Raw genomic sequence first — 23,826 nt, 5'->3', positions numbered from 1 at the left:
TGCAGCTTTGGCATATGCAAAAGAAAAGAGAGAAGATGAGGGGATTTTGAAGTAGCAAGGATAGGAGCTGAATGTGAACAGGGTTTTGTGGTCAGAGGAGAACATGAACTTGTGAAAACTATATGGATTCCTCATATTAAAGGAGGAAGTGTAGATTGCAATTAAATTGAAATCAGGTATGGCTAACAATGCATAGGATGGCTAAAGAATGAAGGTACGAGGGGATCCCTGGGTGGCTTAGTGGTTTAGTGCCTGCCTTCGGCCCAGGGCGTGATCCTGGAGTCTCAGGATGGAGTCCCATGTCGGGCTCCCTGCATGGAGCCTGCTTCTCTCTCTGCCTGTGTCTCTGCCTCTCTTTCTCTGTCTCTCCCTGTCTCTCATGAATGAATAAATAAAAATTTTTAAAAAATACTTTCTTAAAAAAAAAAAAAGAATGAAGGTAGGAATCATCAAGTGTGACTCCAGATGTATAGGCTTCTGCTGCCCATAAAGGGCATTTTATCAGTGAAAGGAATTTATTCGGAAAGGAGTAAGTTAGGACAGAGGGTGGTGGTGGAGCTTATGCACTTAGGTTTTGACATGTGGAATTCAAAAGGCCAGTAAGAGACCCAAGAAAAAAAATTGATAGGCATCTGGACATATGGATTAGGAGTTCAGAAGAGAGGTTAAGAAATATTGGCTTCTCAGCGGTTTAGCACTTGCCTTCAGCCCAGGGCATGATCCTGGAGACCTGGGATCGAGTCCCATGTCGGGCTCTCTGCATGGAGCCTGCTTCTCCCTCTGCCTGTGTTTCTGCCTCTCTCCCTCTGTGTCTCTCATGAATATATAAAATCTTTAAAAAAAAAAAAAAGAAATATTGGCTTAAGGCTAGTAAACCCAGCTATGAGAGTGAGTGGCAAATAATGGGTTAAGATACGAGAAGGCCTGGAAACTTTCAGTATTTTAAAATGAGTGGAGGAAGAGTAGCATCACAGAGAATGAGAAGGAGCATCCTGAGAGCTCAAGGAAACACAGGCATGTGTGGTGTCATAGAAAGCAAAGGCAGAGGTCAAGAAAGGGGCATAATCAGTAAGGTAGAATGCCATTTGGAGGTAATAAAAGGTCAGGTAATAAAAGGTGGAATGTGTCCATGAGATGTACTGACTTGGAGGCCAGCAGCAATCTTGGTGAGAGTTCTTCTCAATGAGGGTATGGGGTAGAAGCCAATTTATTTATTTTTTCAGAAGCCAATTTAGAGGAAGTGAAGAGTAAGATATAAATAAAGCAAAGGCAACCCATGCAGATCATCTCTAAAAGAGAGAGAGCGATGGCTGGAGAAGGTTTGGAGGATGGAGGGACTTCTGTACTGGGAAAGACATAAGCGTGTTTAAGAGCTTATGGGAAGGTGCTGGAGGAGGAGGAGGACAAGGAGAAAAGAGGAGATACAGGAGAGGGAATGGATGGGTTAGTGAGATAATTGCTGGTATAATGGAAAGGGCTGGTGTTAAGAACAGACGAGGAACTGACTTTCAAGGAAAGGAGGAACTTCTATGCCCTTGAATAGGAAGGAAGGAGGATGGCAGGGATGAGAGTAGATGGGTAGGTTCTGTCCATTTGGAGAGAGAAGAGTATAAGATTGCTAAGCAGGGTGTGGGCCCAGCATTGAGGGCTACTTGAGGTTGGTGACCATGAATTTTTAGTGCTGTCAGTTTTCTGACTGTGTCCCCTTCAGTCCCAGCACAGGCATGAAGACAGTAGATGGTTAATTCAGCCAGGGTCAAAACATTGCTGGTGAGTGTGATCAGTGACAGAAGGGCAAGAGAGTCTGGGACTCTGGCCATTGAAATCTTAGAATTTAAGTTGAATGATAGCAAAGAGAAATAAGTGATAAAAACAGCAATGAGAGCAGTTGAATGTGTAAGCAAGCAAGCTGGAAGATGAGTGGATGGTGAGACGGTGGGCTGTGTCAGAGGTTTCAGAGTGCAGTGGTTTGGTTGAAGACATGATTTTAGCCTATGACCATGAGAGAGGGTGGCTGAGCTGGAGTACAGACGATCATTGGTAAGGAGGAAGCAAAGTGCGTGAGACGTTGTAATAGGTGATGGATATTCACAGAATGCATTGACTTCCTATGGCTGCTATAGCAAACAACCACACAATAAGTGGCTTAAGATAATGGAGCTTATTCCCTTATAGTTCTGGAGGCTAGAATCTGAACTCAAGGTTTTGGCAGTGTTATGCTACCTTGGAAGCCCCTGTAGGGGGATCCCTCCTTGCCCATTCCAGTATCTGGTGGCCCCATGTCACCTGTGGTTTATAACGGTGTAACCCTAATTTCTGCCTTCATCTTCACATGGTGTTTTCCTCTCATTATAAGGACGTTAGTCACATTGGATTTGATGACATCTTCTAAGGTCCTATTTCCAAATATGGTCATATTCACAAGCGCTGGGTGTTAGGTCTTCATATATTCTGGGAGGGCACAATTCAACATAAATAACATTGTGAATGTTGGAGTCCCCAGCAGTAAGAATAAAAAGGAGCTGGAGATTTCAGTGAAGGGCAGATCCAGGAAATACACAAATAGTAGTGAGGGAGGGAGTGGAGGATGATATTACCAGGAGTAGGCAACTTAAAGAAGAGGAGCTAACTTGTAGAAGAGTAATCATCTGGAGATGATCCTGGTGGGACAAGGATATAGACTCCACCTCCTGAACTTCAGCAACATGAGGTGTGAGAGAATGAGCAGCCTATAGTTGGGAGGTCCCCTCGGGAAGCAAGGTCCTTGGGGAGGAGCTGGGTCTGCCCAGCTGGTCTTCAGTGAGAAGGCAGAGGGTGAATGATAGAACATGTTGATCATGGCATAGGTGTTCTAGAAGGGGCAAGAGGCCAAGTGAGGAGATGGGAAGGTGAGGGCATTAAGGAAATGACCCTACAGAAGAGGAAAAATCATATGGCAGAGAATTTACACAGCAGCAGTTGTCCAAGAAAACAAAGGTAACAGCCTTTGTAGGCTTAGCCTGCATCATCTAGACGATGGTGGCCATGCGGTGGCATGAGGACATGAAGGCCAGTCATTCTGTTAGACAAGACATTCCTTTTCTATTCGCTGCCACAGCACCTGTTTGCATGTTGAGTGTTTGCTTGCCCATGCAGACGAACAGAAATGGCTGGGAGTATTCTGGTTAGGTGTGCCTGCATGGTGAGCTGGCCCTCTGGGGGCACTGGGGCCAGGGCAGGCTGACTGCATCGAGCAGGTGCTCTGTAGCAGGTCATCGTTCAGGTTGGGCTGGGCGCTGTTATCACTTTGTGCAGGGAGGAGAGGAAAGGTCCTATCGGCCTACATGTGAATTCACCAGCTCCGAGGGGTAGAGTACGATTCCAGCCATGCTTAGGTTCTGAAAAACACAGCTCCAGTTCTTTTCCATTAACAGCGAAACTATTTTCTTTCAGGAAGTTTTATTCTTTTTTCTCCATCCACACTGAGCCTCACACTCTGCTGTTTCTGATTGTCGGGAGAGGAGAAGGTAAACAGCCAAATAGCATAAAGATCAAGTTTAACATATGTCAGGTTAGCTTTTTTTTTTTTTTTAAGATTTTATTTGGGAGAGAAAGAGAGTATGAGTGGGGAGAGGGAAAGGCAGAGGGAGAGGGAGAAGCAGGCTCCCCACTGAGCAGGGAGCCCGATATGGGGTTCCATCCCAGGACCTGGAGATCACAATCTGAGCTGAAGGCAGATACTCAACCCCTGAGCCACCCAGGTGCCCCTCCATATGTCAGGATTTTTGATGCATTTGTCGTTTGCTGGATCTAAGAACCTTGTTGTTTGTTTGTTTGTTTGTTTTTATTCTTTAAAATATTTTATTTATTTATTCATGAGAGACAGAGAGAGAGAGAGAGAGGCAGAGACACAGGCAGAGGGAGAAGCAGGCTCCATGCAGGGAACCCAATGTGGGACTCGATCCTGGGTCTCCAGGATCGCACCCTGGGCCAAAGGTAGCGCTAAACCGCTGAGCCACCCGGGCTGTCCAAGAACCCAGTTTAAAGAAAAAAAAAGGTTCAATCTTTTAACCCTGAGATCTTTCCTCATCTATATTGTCCGCCTTCCTACTTGAGTTATTAATACTTTAGTGATGACTTATCTGCTTGAGGCAATATCGGTCCCCTCTTTTTATTTAAAGACAGTCTGTGCCTTAGTGGTGGGAATCTTCACAAAGAATTTATTTAGTGTGTAAAGTGGCACCATGGTTCTGCTGTTCATTTGTCATTTACTTGTTCACAGCAGACAAATGGCCCCAGGTGAATTATGAGTAGGTCGTATTCATACCCAGGCTCCTCTGCAGTATTTAGTACTTTGGTCTTCAGACCTAATAGCTGCTATTTTGGTTCCGATTAGCAGTATTTTTTTTCTTCCTCCATCAACTCCTGAACTTACTAATTGTATCACAAAGACTTGCCATTTTTTTACCCTGTGATTACCTTCTTTTTCATTTGTGGCTTTAAATGGGAGAAACATGACGGGTTGCATTTGCGTTAAAATTTGAATCTTGGGCAGCCCGGGTGGCTCAGTGGTTTAGCTCCACCTTCAGCCCAGAGTGTTATCCTGGAGTCCCGGGATCGAGTCCCATGTCGGGCTCCCTGCAAGGCACCTGCTTCTCCCTCTGCCTGTGTCTGTGCCTCTCTCTGTGTCTCATGAATAAATAAATAAAATCTTAAAAAAAAAAAAATTGAATCCTAAGGAAACAAGCCATGTCCTCTGCATCTTTTTTATTACTCATGGGTATTTTAAAACCGGGGGATGAACTTAAGTCATGATTATGGCCTTCTGTATAATCTTTTGAGGTTGTGTGCATATTGATAATTCACAGATCAAACCATTTCTAAAGAACACAGGACAGTGACTTGAGAGAACTGGGTTTGTTCTCCCTCTGGCTTGTTGTAAAATGTTACACAAGATAACCCCTTGGGCCTGATGGTGACTGTCCTATGAGGAGAGTTTGGTAAAGGAACTGTTTCTAATGGTTTTAGAGGTTAAGATTTCCAGATGTTTAAGTAGACAACTTCTCCTTTTCAAGCAGTTCATTCAATAGTTTTATTCTTTAAAGTTTTTTTGTTTTTTAAGATTTAGTTATTTGGGGCAGCCTGGGTGGCTCAGCAGTTTAGCGCCGCCTTCAGCCCAAGGCCTGATCCTGGAGACCCGGGATTGAGTCCCAGGTCAGGCTCCCTGCATGGGGCCTGCTTCTCCCTCTGCCTGTGTCTCTGCCACACTCTCTCTCTCTGTCTCTTTGTCTCTCATAAATAAATAAATAAATAAATAAATAAATAAATAAATAAATAAAATCTTTTAAAAAAAGATTTAGTTATTTATTTGATGGGGGCAGGGAGGCAGGCATGCACGAGTGGCAGGAGGAGTACAGGGAGAGATTCTCCAAGCCTGGAAACCCAGTGTGGAGGGTCCATCTCACAACTCATGAGATCATGACCTGAGCCGAAACCAAGAGTCAGAGGCTTAACCTATGGAGCCATCCAGGCGCCCCTAAAGTTTCATTCTTTTTTATAGTGACCTAAACAAACTACATGCACTCAAAAATTTAATGAATCCTTTGTAAATAGTATTTTCTTTTCCATTTCCTGACATGCAGCAAATAGGTGCTTTTAAATAATTCCAACACATTAGAGGATTAATTTGTTATTGTTTACAGACATTGTATTTCAGGGAACAAAGAGTTCCTAATGCTATCATCCCAGAATTTAGCTGCTTTCTCTCTTAGGACATTTGCAAATAATTTTCCTCCCATTTCGCTTAAACTCAACTGAGCCTTATCCAAAGCCTTTAGAAGATGCAAACAGCTGGTACAAGACTGCTGTTTGTGTAAGCCTCTCTCAAACAGTTGTTTCTTAGCTGTGGAGTGGTTGACAGAATTAAAAACCCCTTCACCTAATGATCCATGGCTTATTGGAGCACTTTCATCAAGGACTTTTGCCTCAAGTCCTTGAGCACTTCACTATATGTCCCAAGATATTTCTACTACAGAACAGAACAGATTGTCATCTTTTTGGGCATGGTTCAGGCCACTGCTGCCTCAGGGCACAGAGGGTGAAATAATTGATCTCCCATCCACCTCTTCCATCCCAGAAGCAGTCCCTTGAGACTTCAAATTTTAATTGTTACCATGATAAGCTTTGGTATCTGAGTTGAGACCATTTCACTTCTTTTACTTAAAGATGAGGAGAGTTTTTAGAAACTAAGGCATGCTCTGAGACCGAGTCAACAAAGAAGCCATAGTGTTCTCATTCAGCAGAAGCTCTAGTAAACAGCTAGAGAGAATACTCTTGGTGGAAAATGAAGCCAAGAAAGAGGACTTTTGGGCATTCATGAGAAAGTTTCCAGAGCCTCCTCTGATCACCATTCAAGTTGAAACATAAATGCTGTGCTTTTGCTCATTACCTGGTTTCCCAAGTGAAGTTATGTTAAGAATGTTTTATCTTTAAAGATGGTAAGCCTGGGGGGCTGAGTCAGTTAAGCATCGGCCTTCGGCTCCAGTCATGATCCCGGGGTCCTGGGATGGAGCTCTGCCGCTATGCCTTGTTCTGCGGGGAGTCTGCTTCTCCCTCTCTGCCTCTCCCTCTACTGGTGTGCTTGCACCAGTGCGCTCTATCTCCCCCCCGCCCCTTCTGTCTCAAATAAATAAATAAAATCTTAAAAAAAAAAAGTCTGACTAACATGTAGGGGTTTTGGCGCAGAGGAAGGGCAGTGCTTCTCAAACTCGAGCAAGCATATTCTTCCTTCCCCAGCCTTGTATTGGGTGGGGTCAGGAATCTTTTTTTTTTTTTTAACTTCTGTATGATTCTTGTGCAAGTGGTCCTCAGACCACACTTTCAGAAATTGTTGCGGGGCTGAATTCGCAGTCATCAGCCCTTGACACCTGTTCCCTCGTTTGACTACGTGATGGTACAGTATCTAGCCTGCTGAGGTACACAGACGTCCTCGTGAAATGGAGCAAAGCTACGCCTTGACTTCGTTAGCATCCCATTCACACTTACCGGCAGCCTGCCACGGAGCATCCCAATTGCTAGAGTAACAAACCAACTTGCTTCTTTCACAAGATGTACAAGTTTAGTAGGACGCCAAACACGGCTTCCATCTCCATCTTATTCACGGCGAGCATTGGGACAAATGCCCCTGGGGAGCAAGCGGGTAATTTGGAGCATTTGTCTCCGTAGGATCTTGGCAGGCTTTGCTTAGGTCACCGTGAGTAAGGACTCGGCTTTTTGGGGTGTGCCATCACGCCGTCAGTTTCTATCACTGTGCTCATCCGCTCGCTGGGGGGTGGGGCAGGTGGCTCAGGCGGGTAAGCATCTGGCTCTGCATTTCTGCTCAGGTCATGAGATCCAATCCTGAGCCTGGCTCCACACTGGGCTGGAGCCTCCTTAAGGCTCTCTCTCTCTCCCTTAACCTCTGCCCCTCCCTGCTCTAAAAAAAACCCATTCCATCCTGGAGGTGACTCCTGGTTGTCCAGGAGGGGAGGGACAGAAAATGCCACCGTCTGTCCTGCAGCATCTGTCTGCCAGCCTCAGTAGCCGGGGTCAGGGTCGGCTTCCCCGCAGGGCTGAGACAAAGGGAACGCTAGTGGTGGCCCAGGCATGTGAACTCGGGTGGTTGGGCAGAGGTGCTATTCGACATAGGTTTCCTGGCCAGCTTCACAGGATGCTGAGCGATGGGTTGGGTTCAGGTAGGAAGAGACTGAGTCTCCTCATGGTTTCCTTATGTCGATCGGGAGCTGGTTTATGCCCTGAATGAAAGGGATCCGTGATCTCAATGAAGGAAGCTTTGGAGAGAATGGAATATACCTGATCTTCACAGATGACTGTCCAACTGCTTACTTAGAATGTTTCCTGGTGAGGATGACATTATTGAAGCTCTAACCTGAGGAGGTCATATGCCTCTCCACTCCCACTCCAGGGAAGCAGTGATGATTATTATCCCTGTGACTTATTCCATAACTAGACGGCTGCATCTCCCACTCTCCTTTCTGTCTATCCCTCGACACCCACCCCTGTCCCCTGCTCTGGAAACCAGTAGTTCATTCTCTGTATTTATGGGTCTAGTTTTTTGTTCATTTGGCTTTAGATTCAACGTATAAGTGAAATCATATGGTTTTTGTCTTTCTCTGCTGTATTTCTCTTAGTATAATACCTTTAGGTCCATCCATGCTGCAAATGGCAAGATCTCACTCTTTTTTTTTTTTTTTTACGGCTGAGTAATGGTGTGTGTGTGTGTGTGTGTGTGTGTGTGTGTGTGTATTACATCTTTATCCACTCATCTATAGATGACACTTGGGTTGCTTGCATATCTTAACTATTGTAAATAAGCTACAACAAACATAGGCACCTGTATCTTTTCAAATTAGTGTATTTGTTTTCTTTGGGTAAATACCCAGTAGTGGAATTGCTAGATCATATGGTAGTTCTGTTTTTAATTTTTTCAGGAACCTCCATATTATTTTCCATGGTAGCTGCACCAGGTTATATTCCCACCCACCGTGTGTTAGAGTCCCTTGTTCTCCACATCCTCACCAACACTTGTCAGAAAAGCCAGATTCAAAAAGATAACACGTTTAAGGTGACACCTCATTGTGGTTTTCAATTTGGATTTCCCATAATGTTGACCATTGTTTCATGAGTCTTCTGGCCATCTGTCTGTCGTCTTTGGAAAAAATTTCTATTCACATTTTCTGCCAGTTTTTTAATCATTTTTTTTCTTTGATGTTGAGTTATAAACTCTTTTTGTGTGTTTTGGATATTAACCCTTTACTGGATGTATCATTTGCAAATATATTCTACCATTCAATAGGTTCCCTTTGTGTTTTGTTGTTTCTTTGCTGTGCAAGAGCTTTTTATTTTGGTATAGTTCCTAGAGTTTTTTATTCTGTTTTTTCAAACAGTGCTTATTGTAAGCGATTTCAACTCCTGCAGCTGCTGACTGATGATGCTGACTCCCTGATGTATGTACATGTTTTAAAAGATCCGTGGTGAGCACTACATGCCCCCTTGCAAATGGGGGCACATCATACTGATCCTTGCATACAGTACTAATCTTTGTAAATCTAAGCATCTAGCGGTAGTAGTTTCGCTCAGACACTATGAGACAGCTTGAATGGATGGGGTCTAGTTCTTTATAAAGGTATGAAAATGCTTTTTCCATATTGGCGAGGGATATTTATGACTGTTATTTACCATCACAAAGGCTTTTTTATAACTGCAAATCTTATGAACATTTGTCCATATAGTCCTGCCAAAATATTTTTTCAATCTAGAACTTAGTTTACAGTGATAGGCTTATTTCTATCAAAGTGAAAACTTCATGTGTGGGCAAAAATAAAAACTGCATTTCCACACTGGAATTTGGATTCAATCTGGCAGTGGGAAGGAGGCATTGGGGAACGAAAAATTCAAACCATTTGGAAGCCAAGCTGTTGTCTTCTTTGTCACCATGAGCTCTGCGCCCACCTGAGATCCTGAGCCCTCCAGCGTGGCAGAGCTGGTGCTGCAGTGAAGGCAGGACCCTGAAGACATAAGTGATGCTGATGAGCAGTGTATCCTGGAGAATAGCACTGCCTCTGAGCACCCAACATCTCTCTCCTGTCTGTCAGCCTGCAGTGCCAGCCCAGCATTTGTTCTGCTCTCGGTGGTGCCTCATAAGGCTCTCCTCAACCATCCCCTTCCTGTGCTGTGATGAAATAGCCACAAGACACACATTCTGTCCTGCCGCTGCTGACTGCCTCTGCCTTGGTGACAGAGAGCAGCCTCCCCAGGGTTTCTAGATTCTTTAATGCCCAGATCACCACTCAAAAGGGAGGAGCGAATGAGTGAACTAGAAGGGATACATGGGCAGTCCGACGCTGGTCCATGTTCTTCCACCAGCACTAAGGCAAATCAAGCTCGAGACTAACATGCACATTAGGTTGAGACTAGACTGCTATCAGCCCCCTTGCTTCGGCTTTTACCTCATCCCTTGGTATTTCTTTTTTTTTTTATCTATTTTATTTTTTTATTTATTTATGATAGTCACACAGAGTGAGAGAGAGGCAGAGACACACGCAGAGGGAGAAGCGGGCTCTACGCACCGGGAGCCCGACGTGGGATTCGATCCTTGGTCTCCAGGGCCAAAGGCAGGTGCCAAACCACTGTGCCACCCAGGGATCCCATCCCTTGGTATTTCTGCCTCTTGCACCTTGTTCTACCTCCATCACCCTGTGCCCTGTGCCCCTCCTCTGGCTGACATCTGCGCCCCTGCCACCTCCATGGAATGTGGGACATGCATCCTGCTTCCACCACCTTGCTCCCCTGCTGCCTGCCCTCTTTCCTGAGCGCTGCTGTCTTTCCAATCCACAAGCTCTTCAGAGTAATAGCTGCAGCTTTTTCTTGGTCACTCCCATTGGAAACTAGGGATTTTAGGATCTCGTTACTTACCCACAGGATTTACTGTGTTATCTCTGCCACTCGTGAAGCTAGGGTTTAATTCATGGCCATCATTTTTAAGAACCATATAAAAGAGTCATTGTTTTGGTTATCTCAGCCCTGAAATACCAGGTATATTTTGCTGCTCCACTACTCGGTGCGTTTTTTTGTTTGTTTGTTTGTTTGCAACCCAGATGCATGGGTTGCAAGTTTTCACCTTTTGGCACCTTTCTTACGTGACATGCTGACCATGCTGGGCAGAGGGGAAACTTGGCTCTATCAAGAATCAAACCAGCCATCCAGCCTGGCACTCATGCTTCCTCCCAGCAGGCAGTTTTACAAGCCAGCTGCCTAGCGTTTTGTCTCTGATTCTTTGGCTGTCCCTTTTTCCTTATTTTAAAGAACACCAGTTTCACAGTACTCATTTTTGCCAAGCTCTTGGTAATACTCTTCCTCACTGTGCCAGAAACACTGATGCTAGGCAGAAAATAGGTGTCCAGGACCCCTGGATGTTACTTTTTGGTTCGGGCCATTTCAGGCAAGATTCTAAAAACAATAGTCCTATGGATTTCAAACTATTGGGTTATTCACCTGAAAGAGAATTTTATATTTTGATGAATTGAACTCTTTACGGAAGGATCTAGAGTGAGAATTGGCTACTCACCAGGATCCTGAATTTACTTGTTTGGTCTGATTGTTCTGCAGTGTCTCTCAAATTAGGGTCAGACACCTCCTGCTTCAGAGTCACCTGGGATATTCTTTTAAAGGACCCACCTGGAGCCAGGGTCCCAGGAATCTGAAATGTCAGCAGGCTTACCCAGGGGATTCTTGGGCCCATCATATTTCTCCGTTAATTCTTCCAGATGGAGCTTTTTTTGTGTTAGCTCTTGCGAGAAATCTGAGGATCATCAAAAAGATAATTGACATTATAGGTATTGCTCTCACTTGAATTAATAAACTTTCTCCCTAGGAGAGGCTAGACTGTGATGGGTCTGCTGGTCAGTTAAACAGCCAATATCTGGGTATTTCACAGATGGGGAACAGTGATTTTGGGTGTTTTTAGTTCTTCCTCACTTTTAATTGACATTTCTCAACAAGACTTTTGTCAAAGGCCAGGACTTTTGTCTTGTAATTTAGATTTCCTGCTTCTAGGTGGCAGTGACACCTTCCTTGCATAGAAAGTTTCATTGACACTGTTGATGATGGCTTGGTCAGTTGAGCATCCAGCTCTTGGTTTCAGCTCAGATCATGATCCTCAGGATCTGGGATCAAGCCTCACATTGGGCTTTGTGCTCAGCGGGGGTCCCTGGCTCACTCGTTCTTTCTTTGCCCCTCCCCCCACTTGTGCAGTCTCTCTCTCTCTAAAATAAAATTAATTAATCAAAAAAAAAAAAACCAAAACTGTTTAGCAAGTGTTCTTAAGTAAATATTTAGATTCCTAGTAGAAGGTTCCTTTTTTAAAAAAAAAAAATATCAATACCTTTTTATAACTTGATAAACTTCCTCCTTTTCCTTGAACGTGGTCAACTTATTCCATGCCTTTCCTTGCTCTTGTCTTATAGTAAACTGCGGACCAGCATAGCATCAGGTGCTGCCATTGCTTGCCCATGGCTGTGAATGCTTCTGCTTAGTAAGTCTCCTTGGGCTGCAGCAGTGACTTTCCACAGCTTTCAGTTCTTCCTGGGCAAATCCCTCATCCCTGCAGCAAAGATGCACCTAGGGACACCTGGGTGGCTCAGTCAGTTAAGCGTCCAAATCTTGATTTTGACTCAGGTCATGATCTCAGCGTCCTAAGATTGAGCTTCCCACTGGACATGGAGCTGCTTGAAATTCTCCCTCTGCCCTCCACCCCTACTCACACATACCTACAGACCGGTGGATACTGAGAGTTGTCACATTCCTATAATTGACTCCTCAGGCATCTATCAGAAGGGACCTTCTTCACTTCTTTTCAGAGGTAACTACCTCTTCCTCCTCTTCATCCTAAAAAGAATGTTTTCCAGCCATATGTTTAGATTTTGTGAGGGGCACCAGGTTGGCTCAGTCAGAAGAGCATATGACTCTTGATCCTCGGGGTTGTAAGTCTGAGCCCCATGTTGGGTATAGAGATAACTTAAACAAAACTTTAAAATATGTGTGTACCTCACCACTTTCATATAATGGCTTTTGTTGGCAAAAATGTAAGCAAAAATTGGAAATCAACTATACTGAATAGTATCTGTATATATTTTCAGAAAGATTCTCCATCCTTTATCATAGCATAATATCAAAACATAAAAAAATTAAGCAAGTTTTGGGGTGCCTGGGTGGCTCAGTTAGCTAAGCATCTGCCTTGGGCTCAGGTCATGATCCCAGAGTCCTGGGATCAAGTTATGCATCCCGCTCCCTCTTAGTGGGGGAATCTGCTTCTGCCTTTGCCACTCCCCTGCATTTGTGCTCTCTCTGACTTTCTGTCTCTCAGATAAAATCTTTAAAAACATCGTTTTTATACATTTTAAAATTTTGTTTCATGATAACTTCTCTTAAATACAGATAGGAAAAGTCTCTTTTCTCAAAATTTTTACAATCTGGGTATGTACATTCTTAAAATCTACACATGTATACCCTTGGTGGAAGCCTGTCCCATCATGCCCAGAGTTGAATACTTTTTGGAAGAGAGCACTTATATGGCAAGTCAGTCTCAGATTTTAGGACTGCATATGATTTTGCCTGCCAGGAACATCTGGATTCTGATTATCTCACTTAACTGAAGTTGTAGTCTTTGCATTCTCAGTGGCCATTCCAAAATAGAGAACTTTCTCTGAGTCAAGAATCTAATATGAAGCCCTTAACTTTTTATTAAAGTGTAAGAGTTTAGAGGAACATCTATGGTCTTAGAATTCTGCAAGCTTGGTATAGGGACAGGACCTTCTCTTCAGGAGTACTGACACATGAACAGTCAGAATATTAAGTTTGAAATTCAGGATCTAAGTGCCATTTCCAGTATGCGATTGTGGGAAAGCTTTTTCAGCCTTTGAGTCTGTTTTCTCATCTGTAAAATGGCTATCATATCTTTCCTAAGGGTTGGGGTTAAATGGGAGTATTTATAAATAATTCAGCACAATACCTGGTAAAATTATAGAGATAAGCAAATATATTTAAGATGTATTTAGGGGTTCTATTCTTGTTTCTCCACTTGCCTATGTAAGTTTTACCAAATTCCTTTGTATCTCAGTTGATTTGCCTTGGAAAGGGTTGTAGAATCATCTTCTATTTTTACAGAAATTCGGAAACTAGGCAACATCTTCAGATTTAAACATTCACTATATAATTTTATTCATTATAATCCATCAGAAACTTAGAGGTGACAAAGATAGGCTTAAAAAGTACTTAACTGTGTAAATACTTAAAACCTGGCAGGGACAAGAGGTGGGTATTAGTTTAGTTAATGACTTGTTCTGCCTTTGAAGTATAAACACAATGCAAATAATTATGTATTCTTAATAAGAGAAGAAATCCACAAATGAGCTAATGTCTACTGTAGATGGATGAGATCATATCTGTGGAGTGCTTAAATCACCTGAATTTGAAGCTACACATGCCATCTCTGGCCATCCTGATGCTCTCTCATGGAGGATTGGTCTTATCCAATGCTACTCAGATATGCCAACTGGAATATCTTATGGAGGAGAAATTAGGTTTCTGTGCCAGAAGACTTGGGAAGACTTCTCATCTATGGTCTTTGAGTTAGGATTATATCAAGCCATCATAGGGTAATGGTTATCAAATTTTTTTTTTAGGTGGTGTGGTGAAATGGGACAAATGGTGCATATAGAAGCCAGGCCACTGGGGACTGAGTCCATCTTTGCCTGTTAGCACATGGAGTGCTCCTGGAGGAATAGACTCTCATTGTGTACACAGTTTGAAATCTAGAGCCATGAAATTAAACACCAGCCATATTTATTCATGGACTGGACTATCTCAGGCAGCATAAATAGAACATGAAGGGAGCAATTGAGATACTGTCCTCATTAATAAAATTCAGAAGGTTTGAGGCTTCTGAATAGAGATGTCCTATTGTCAAGGGGCTTGTCACCCCAAGTTTTGCTTCTGTCTTGTGGTTCTCCTGTTTGATTACCCTTATTACCATCCCACTGGCCATACTGAGGCACCTTGCTTTAATGTTTTGGCTCACTTGTAGACCAAAATTCTTTCCTGAAATTATGTAATCCAACCAAAAAAAGGCCAGAGCTTCAAAAAAATTTTTGTTAGACACTAAGGGATAACACAAGAAAAATTAAAATGGAAGTTCAAATATATTCCAACATTCTAGCTTAAAGTTTTTGATTCTTGTACAGTTAATGTGCTTACTCTTCCTGTCTCTATTTACACGGAAGCCCAAAAGAAAGAAACACCTGACCAAGGTCCTTATTTCTTACCTTCAATTCTGTCATTGGTTGGATGCTTCCGGAACATCTGCCCAAGAACATCCCACTGGCTATGTTGGCTCTTAATAATGTAGATCAAAGAATGTGAGATTCACTTCTCCCAGCAACCTCAGCTCTGCCTACTTAGTTTTGGCCTCTGTTCTCATAGTCACTGCTGCTCCCCAGATGACTGACACTAGAAATGACCTCACCTTGCAGGTTAGGCTCTGCAGCCTACCCATTTCAGTAGGGCTGAGTCCATGTAAATCCATCAGCACATAAGTGTGATACAGTGTCAATCACATGCATCCAGCTGCTCAGTCCTGGGACTGGAATGGGAAGTGTACATAGAAAAATTAGTAAACGGGATTTGCTCTCTACTTTCTCCTTCCTTTGCTTACTCCCTTACTGATTGATGACACTTGCAAGCGCTTGACCTTTTTCTTTGGGGAGTTGGGTGAAAAAGCAAAGGAATGTCAGGACAGAGGTTCTGTGAAGCTCATAACTTAAAAATGCTGCTTCAACTAATGGAATTTTAAACAGAAGGGAAGAAGATACGATAAAATGGAAAGAAGAACTCCCCCCATCTTGTTCATTCATTAAACAAAAATTTGAGTTGTTTTTATGTGCCAGGAACTTCTTATTCACATAAATCTTTTTGAAGCCAACCTCCAACCTGGGCTGGGCTTTTTCCAAATCACAACATTGCTGAGAGGGCTCTGTGTCCTACAGGGCATGTAGCTCAGACCCCTCAACTTAGCATTGAATATTCTATTTTGCACTGTTTTATAAAGTCTCCTATACAGGAGATGTCTCTTCAGGTAGGTTAAAAATTCCTTAAAGGACAGAAACCATACCTTATTTTTCTTTTGTCCCCACACAGCAGCTAGTGCAGTACTGACTGTGTATTGCTGTGCTCTCTAAATCCTGGCTGACTTCTTAATGGACTTGGGAAAGGAAAGTGAGGTTAATTGGGCTAATTATGGAGACTGGGTCTCCAGGAATACTCCTATTATGAAGAAGAATATGTGTCATCTTCTCAGATTCCCACTCTTTTCTCAGTTAAGCCTCCCTCTGCTGACATCTGTGGGGATACCCATACAGTCACAGAGACCTCCACTCTCCCATCATTATTCTGTTGGCCCAAATGGGAGGCTCTAGTAAACAATTTGCCAAGCATAACTACAATCTCTGTGGTCCTTCTGATATTTGGTATGACTATTCTTGTTGAACCCCAGCCTTTTGTACTCTTTCGCATCCTGTAGAAACACCAGCCATCTTCTCCTCCATCTACATCCAACTAATTGCCAGGTCTTACCTCTCCTACCTTCTCAAGATTTTTCAAATTCATTCTCTTATCTCCACCTTTAGCACCATTTCTTTAATTCATGCTATTGTCACCTCATAACCAGTACGTGGCAACAACCTGCTAGTTTGTTTCTCTGCTTTGATCTAACTTCCTTCAGAGTGGGCCTGCCATGATCTTTCAAAGATGCAAATTTTATTAGATTAATTCCTGCATAACTTCCTTTAGTGACATTCTATTGCTCTGAAGATAAAGTCAAAACCCCTTGACAAGGGGACTCAAGACTCTCTCCATCTGATGCCTACTTTTTCCTCAGCCTTGCTTCTCAACTCCCTTTGCTTGCTTCCCTTCTGCTCTCTTCACCATCTCCCTCCTCTGTCTCCCCTCCCCATCCTTCTGCCCAGCCAGGTTCAGTTCTTCCTCACTTTCTTATTCACCTTGGGCCTTTTGAAATATATTTTGGAGGGGATCCCTGGGTGGCTCAGCAGTTTAGTGCCTGCCTTTGGCTCAGGGCACAATCCTGGAGTCCTGGGATCGAGTCCCGCGTCGGGCTCCCGGCATGGAGTCTGTTTCTCCTTCCTCCTGTGTCTCTGCCTCTTTTTTTCTCTCTTTCTTAAATAAATAAATAAATAAATAAACAAACAAACAAATAAATAAATAAATAAATAAATAAATATTTTTTTAAAAAAAGGAAAATATTTTTTGGAAATTGTCTGTTTGCTTTCCTGACACTCTACTTGACCATCCAACCTTAAAGGGTGGGGAATTTGCCTTATCCTTATGCACAGTAAGAATTTCAAAAATACTAGATCTATATAAATGAACATATAAGTGATTTATTGATGTTTTTATTCCACTGCTCTGTGATGGATAATATCTGATATTTGTTTCTATGTATCAGACCCTATTTAAAGGTCTTTAAACATAAAAACTGTCTACTCTGAGAAATAGATGTTATCGTATCTCTATTTTACAGATAAGGAAACTGAGACAGAGGACACTAAGTTACCTGCTTATCCTCATTCAACTAATAACCCCTTCAACTCATTCAACCTCACTGAACAGATATAGGACCTCAGGCAGTCCTATGCTAGAGTATTCACACTTAATATACCCTCTATTGCTTTTAATTCAAAGTTATTGATACACAGAGTCCTGGCTGTGTGAGAACCAGATAGATTAATAAAGTGGAAGGAGACCCATTGCAATGAGAGAAAAGGGGCCTTTTGAATCATAAGAGGGTTGAGGAAGGGCCCAGCCAGGCAGGTGAGTGCTCAGTACAATTTATTTGCATCCACAGTCACCATGACCACATACTCTCAGATATTCTAGAACACAGAGTCCACTCAGAAAGACTGGAGTTGAGTACTTGCTGTTCTTTGTACTGGGGATACCAAAAGTAGAATGACACAGATTTTTCAAGATACCCACAATCTAGTGAGACAGACTGCACTGCATGAAGAATTAGATAACCAGAACAGAGTGTGGGAAACAGTGTAGTAGAAAGATGACAGCCCCCCCCCCCGCCCCCTGCTTGTAACTGACTCCCGTTTTCTTCCCCCAGAAGCTTGGCTAATACAAGCTAGCACAGAGCTGAGTGCATATTGCAAGGTGCTAGGTGGAAAAATGCTATGTGAATGTGATAACAAGAGTAGCAGATTCCCACCATCTTGCTTTTGGTAAACCTCAGAAAAACTTTCAGTGCAGTGAGGAAAATGATACATAGATTTACAAAACATGTAGAGTCCACAGGCCTTCCCTTCTACTACTTTCACCTAGTTCTGGGCTTTCTCAGGGCCCTGGAATCTCAAGGTTTTCTGTAGGACATTTGGGAATGTAGTGCTTCTCTAGGCAGAGGACAGGGCCGGGGAGAGAGATGAAGAGCTATTTCAGAACAGATGTCAACAGAGCCCTTCTCTCTGTGCTGAGAATCTGTAAACACATGTGGCATGCCTGCCAGGCAGAGTGACTGAGGCACAGGCTCCAGAGCCCAGAGACAATGAGCTGACCTCCTGGGGGACTTTCACGCTGCAAGCAAATTAGCTTTGATGGACAAGTGGCCTTTGCTCATTCTTGAAGAACATGGAGGTGGGTGGGAGCTCAGGCTGGTGTGAAGTTTAATTAAGGATGGCAGCTGGTGTAGCAGGTCAGGTGGCTCTGTGTGTGCTCTGTACTCCATTTATGCCACAAGTTACTACTTGCGTTTTGTTTCTTTCCAGATACTCCTGTTGCCCTGTCTTCTCCCTTGCCACTGCCTACATGTCCTTCTGTGTGCTGTTCGACTGGTGGACCTCACCCCTAAGCACAAGCTCTAGGCAGGGACTGCACTCTAGAGGTGGAAAAATTCAGCTGTAAGGAGACTGTGTAGAACAGTACAGGTCTAGTGCTCTCCTTTGTGATGCTTTCTCCCTGTGCCCACTATCTCCCACTCAAATGTGCCCATTTGCACCAGTAATTAAGTCATGACCACCATGGGACTTTTAGTATCTGGAGGGAAAAGAATAATATAACTGGAGCATATCTAGTGTCTGTATTATGGGTAGGTCCTACATCAGGATGGATGATGGCAGTGCTGGCAGAGGAGCATTCCTGTCTCCTGTCCAAGTAAACCAAACATGGGGAAAAAAGAAAAGTGATGTAGAATCACACAGTCTCATGCCAGGACAGGATCTCTAGCACTTAGGCCTGTGAATACTTATGTCTAAAGGAGAATGGACTAAGCAGGGATCTTGTAAAAGTGGGTGTGGATGTTGAAATCACTCAGTTGATTAGCAAAAAGTACCCTTTAGAGTACTAACTCTAATGTAGACATTCCTGAATAGAAAATCTCCATATCACTTGCTTTAGTAAAGTGGAAGAGGAAGAAACACTCAAACCCTGACTCTTGCTTCCTATTCTGTTGACATGAGATCCAGGTAGACTAAAAAGTGGTGGGAAAGAACCTCTGTAAAAGTTTCTGCAATGGCATTGTTTTTGGGGAAACAGAGTTAGAAGACATATGTTTATGGCATAAGGCCTTTAGGGAAATGTATTATCATATTGTATGCTACTTATAATGATGCCATGTGTACTCTAGAAACATTTTCTGGATGTGACACTCTGCCCTGCATTAACATCTGTTTGCTCACTCACATCCCATATAAATGAGGTAATTACCTAGAGCAAGAACAGACTTTGAAAACAAAGCAAGAAATATATAAAAAACTGTTGTCTCTTGATTATAGTTTCTCCTGTAGTCATTTTCATAAAAAGAACTGGGCAATTGTGTGTCATACTAGAATTCTAGGAAGATTTTTTTTGGGGACTATGGTTACCCTGAGTAGAAACATACGTAGTAGAAGAGTCCTCAAAATTGAAGTGGCCTATAGGCTTACCCATTCTTGGCTTGAGGATCTGAAAACTTTAATAAAGGGAAATAGTAGGTCCAGCAAGTAGAACATCATTTTATTTGAGGGCATTGAGGTTAGGGGAGAATGAAGAATGTAAAAAACACTTCAAAATTAAAGGAACTGAAAGATTACCAATTTATTATCTTAGCAATGAAAATGTTGAAGTCAGTGATTATCTATGCCTTAGCAGGCTTACTTTAGCTTTTATTTTTTAAAAATATTTTATTTATTGAGAGGCAGAGAGATAGAGAGTACAAGTGGGGAGAGAAGCAGAGGGAAAGAGAGAAGTAGATTCCCTGCTAGGCAGGGAGGCCGATGCGGGGCTCAATCCCAGGACCCTGGGATCATGACGTGAGGTGAAGGGAGATGCTTAACTGAATAAGCCACCCCATATCCCTTTCTTTAGCTTTTTAAATTGGAGCTCTATGGAAACAGCTTTACCTGTCTCAGAGTATTAGACATAGCTGTTGGTGACTTCTGGACCTCGTTCCTCCTTCCTGTTATTCTCCTGGTATCTGTGTGCTCCAGTATCCTGTAGGAAACAGAGACTTAGTATGCAAGGGAAACTATTCCCAAGGGAAATAGTGTGTCATGAAACTAGACTATAATGTCCTATGGAGCAATGATGTTGTGTGTCACTATCAAGCACTGTGTTTTATATAAACGTAATACTTAAATATTTGCAGGTTGAAAATATTCTAGTTGTGAAAAATATCTTTATTATTTCCATCAGTGGCAGGAACAGTATAAGTTGAGTGGGACTTTGGAGACTGTCTGCCTGGATTTGAATCCAACTCTGACAAATAGAAGCCATGACCTTAGGCAGATGGCCTAACTTCTCTATGCCTTAGTTTTGCTGGCTGTAAACTGGAATGTTAATAATTCCTATCTTACAGGGTGGTCATGAGGATTAAGGGAGTTAATATGGTCAAAGCACTTAGAACAGTGCTTGGCACAGAGAAGGTACTCAGTGAGCAGTAGCTATTACTGGTCAGTGTGGAGCAAAGGCTGTCTTTAACTGTTGAGAAATGTGCCAGAACGACCATGAATATGATATCACCTGAGCACAAAGTAGAGTGATTGTCCTAGGGGTCATCAATTCCTATAGTTCTGGACATTCCTTTGTTCAGACCTATCTTTGTGTAGCTCTAAATTCTCTCTGTCACCCCTTTTTATGCTGCAGTATCCAGGTTTTTCTTAACAAGTAAATAGACTCCCTGTCATGGTCACTATTGTCCAGAGTTGCATTGTGGTCTGTCCGTTGCCCTCCTACAAATTATTGTGGATGAGGTCCCAGTGTCTTTCTTCCTTTGGTACTGCTTAGGCATTAGTGTGGATCAGTGTACCTTTCCCTTCTTCAACACGGCTGTGTGTGTGCACTTCTCCTCTACATACCACAAGCCACACTTAGGTTGCTCCTGACACCTTGGTCACTGTGTCCTTGCAAATTAGGGATTTTCTTCTTTGCATCCTTTAGAATCCAGCTTGAAACCCATCCTACCTTGAATAAGGAGAAATCTACCTTCTACATTCCGGCTCATTCATCCATCCACCTATCACTGATTCATAGGCTCTTTGCCCTTGAGGTTGTTCTTGTTTGGTCCCCAGCTGGTGTGAGCAGGTATCCTCATTCTGGTTTTATTTCCACAGTACGTTCCTCCAGATCTCTGTGTCTGCAATTTTGTGCTGGAACAGTCCCTCTCTGTGAGAGCCCTGCAGGAGATGCTTGCCAACACAGGTGAAAATGGTGGCGAAGGGGTAAGTACCTGATTCACATCCCTGGTGGGTTGTGACACAGCACAGCCTGGAAGTGCATGCTTCATTTCATTCCTCCAGTTCCAAACCAGGAAACCTTCAGATCCTTGAGCTGATCCACCTAGAGATACTAAATCTTTCTGTGTTTTAATTCTTATTGTTGAGCAGCCTTAATTCTGAGTCCGTTGATTAATCAGCTTCCACCAGAAAATGGAAGAGATCGCCATTGATGCTGCGTGGGCAGGGCATAGGACATTGAATCTACTCCCCCTTCCCTAACCTGTAACTCACCAGGAAATGTGAGGAGGGTGTTGAGAGGGAGGATGCCAGTTAGGCAGTTATTTTTCTTGGAAAAAATTCATCGGAGATTTATGACTGCCCACAATGAAGTACAGCTAGGTTATTAGCAGTTTGGTGAGGATTTCTGGTAGAATTCAGTCTTTGACTCCCAGGGCTCCATGATTTCACTCATGATGAGAAAATATAGAGTGGTCTTGAGTTTCTATTGTTAGTAGAATGGTCCTAAGTATTAAACTGAGGGGTTATGCTCCATACCTCTCATGTCAGAATGGCTTTAATCATAGACTTTGGACTTATTTTGACTCTTTCTTTCCCAAATGACCTACATCTATGTATATCCATGTATTATCAGCTGTTTTAATTCTGTGACCTGAATATCTCAAATCCAAATCTCTGTCTCTATCCCCCCTTAGATATTGCTCTAGATAGCTAGACTCTGTCTTCTATATTATAGCAGGAGCTTAACTGCTTTGATTTCTCCTATACTTATCCACCCTCACCACCATTTTTTATTCTATTCTATTATTATGTTTTTTCCAAAATACAGATCTAATCATTATACTTACCTGTTTTAAAACCCTTTGTCTTCCCATTACCTTGAGAAAAATTCCAAATTTCTAAGCTAGACATAAAACCCTTCAGGATTTGTGAGCCCAGTCACTCACCACTTTCCCCCAGGCACTCCGTGTCCCAGCCATTCCGAATTCTTTTCACCTCCTCAAATATGACAGTGCTCTCTTGCCTCTGATCATGTGTGTCAGCTCTTCCCTCCATTTAGAACAGCTTCCCTCTTCCCTCTCTTCCCCTGTGTAATGGGAACTTCCCTCTACTGCTCATTCAAGGAGCCAGTTTCAGTAGTGGATCCACTGAGAAGTCTTTGTTGAGCCTACAAGTCTGGGATAGGTGCCCCTGCAGAGCAACAGTCAGTAAATAGTTCTCCTCTTTCTGTGCTGTAATTGCAAGTCTGATTTCCTGCATCTAATACTGGGGAGTAAACTGCATGTAGGTAGAACAATTTGTAGTACGTAGCACAATTTATTCTCACTTGACTCGAATGAACTCATAAATAATAAAGAAATGTTTCAGGGATCCCTGGATGGCTCAGCGGTTTAGCACCTGCCTTGGGCCCGGGGCATGATCCTGGAGTCCTGGGATCGAGACCCGCATCGGGCTCCCTGTGTGTAGCCTACTTCTCCCTCTGCTTCTCTTTCTCTGTGTCTCTCATGAATAAATAAAATAAATAAAATAAATAAAATAAAATAAAATAAATAAAATAAAATAAAATAAAATAAAATAAAATGTTTCATTTATGGTAGAAGAGATGATGACCAAGGACTCAAGGGAACCGGTACATGTAGGTCATCTTCGAGCTCGTAGTGTGATCTTACACAAGAATTATCTCTTGGGCCCATTGTATTCTCACCTATATAATTAGAATGTTTCATTAGTTTTCTAGGGTCCTTAACACCAGTGTTTTGTAATTCTTTGCTCTTTTGATTTAAAATAATATGCTTTTGTCAGCCACCTCAGAATAGCTTTGTTTTGTACTGGAGAGCGTTAACACAGGTGAGTCTTTGTTTTTTGCATGTTCACTGAAGTCTGTGTCACTTCCCCCTTGCATTGACCTCAGTACCAACGCTTTCCTCTATAGGCATATATCTTTCAGCTCAGTGGGACAAATCTATTTTTAATTCCTGATTCTTTTTCCAAAATCAGCAACTCCTCATGTATAGACCTCTTTGGTGAGGGGGAGCTGATTGATTTGGAATATTAGCACTTTCAGTTTCAAACAAGATCAGCTAGACTCTGCCAACTTATGGCCCAATGACAGAAATTGGGAAGATAGAGAGAAGCAATGTTAACTGGAGAATTATCCCTTAGGCAGTCTCTTATCCTGTTTTGTTCGAAAAGTGTATTTAAAAGGGCTTCTTTTTCATTAAGCTTGTGTGTTTCAAGAAGTTCTGTACATGACAAAGTAAATTCAGAAATTCTGGTTATAATTCTCGCTTTTCTTAATTGCCATGCACTTAAATGATAGTCTTAACTTGGTTTGTCTTAAAGAATAAATAGCAATTCATTTTCCAAAAATAATGTAGATATCAACTTGATAAGAATGAATACTTAATTTTGGAACATACAAATAAGACCTACCTTAAATACCAGCCCTGTTGTAGAATTTTACTCAATATAATTATATATTTCAGGGGCCATCTTTAATTTGCCCTATTTA

The 23,826-nt window shown here is 42.6% G+C and overlaps 1 protein-coding gene across 1 annotated transcript in view; it reads left to right on the top strand.

The window, feature by feature from the left end:
• RYR3 (ryanodine receptor 3) overlaps window positions 1-23,826 on the top strand; it is a 507,628-nt gene that overhangs the window by 178,655 nt on the left and 305,147 nt on the right. The window contains exon 3 of the mRNA XM_055316631.1: window positions 21,192-21,299. Coding sequence (XP_055172606.1) covers window positions 21,192-21,299 — 108 coding nt within the window. The remainder of the gene's footprint in view (window positions 1-21,191; window positions 21,300-23,826) is intronic.

Source organism: Nyctereutes procyonoides, unplaced genomic scaffold, assembly GCF_905146905.1.
Source record: "Nyctereutes procyonoides isolate TBG_1078 unplaced genomic scaffold, NYPRO_anot_genome, whole genome shotgun sequence".
NCBI lineage: Eukaryota > Metazoa > Chordata > Mammalia > Carnivora > Canidae > Nyctereutes > Nyctereutes procyonoides.
Note: the sequence above shows the minus strand (reverse complement) of the source record. Positions and strands in the feature narration are given on the sequence as shown.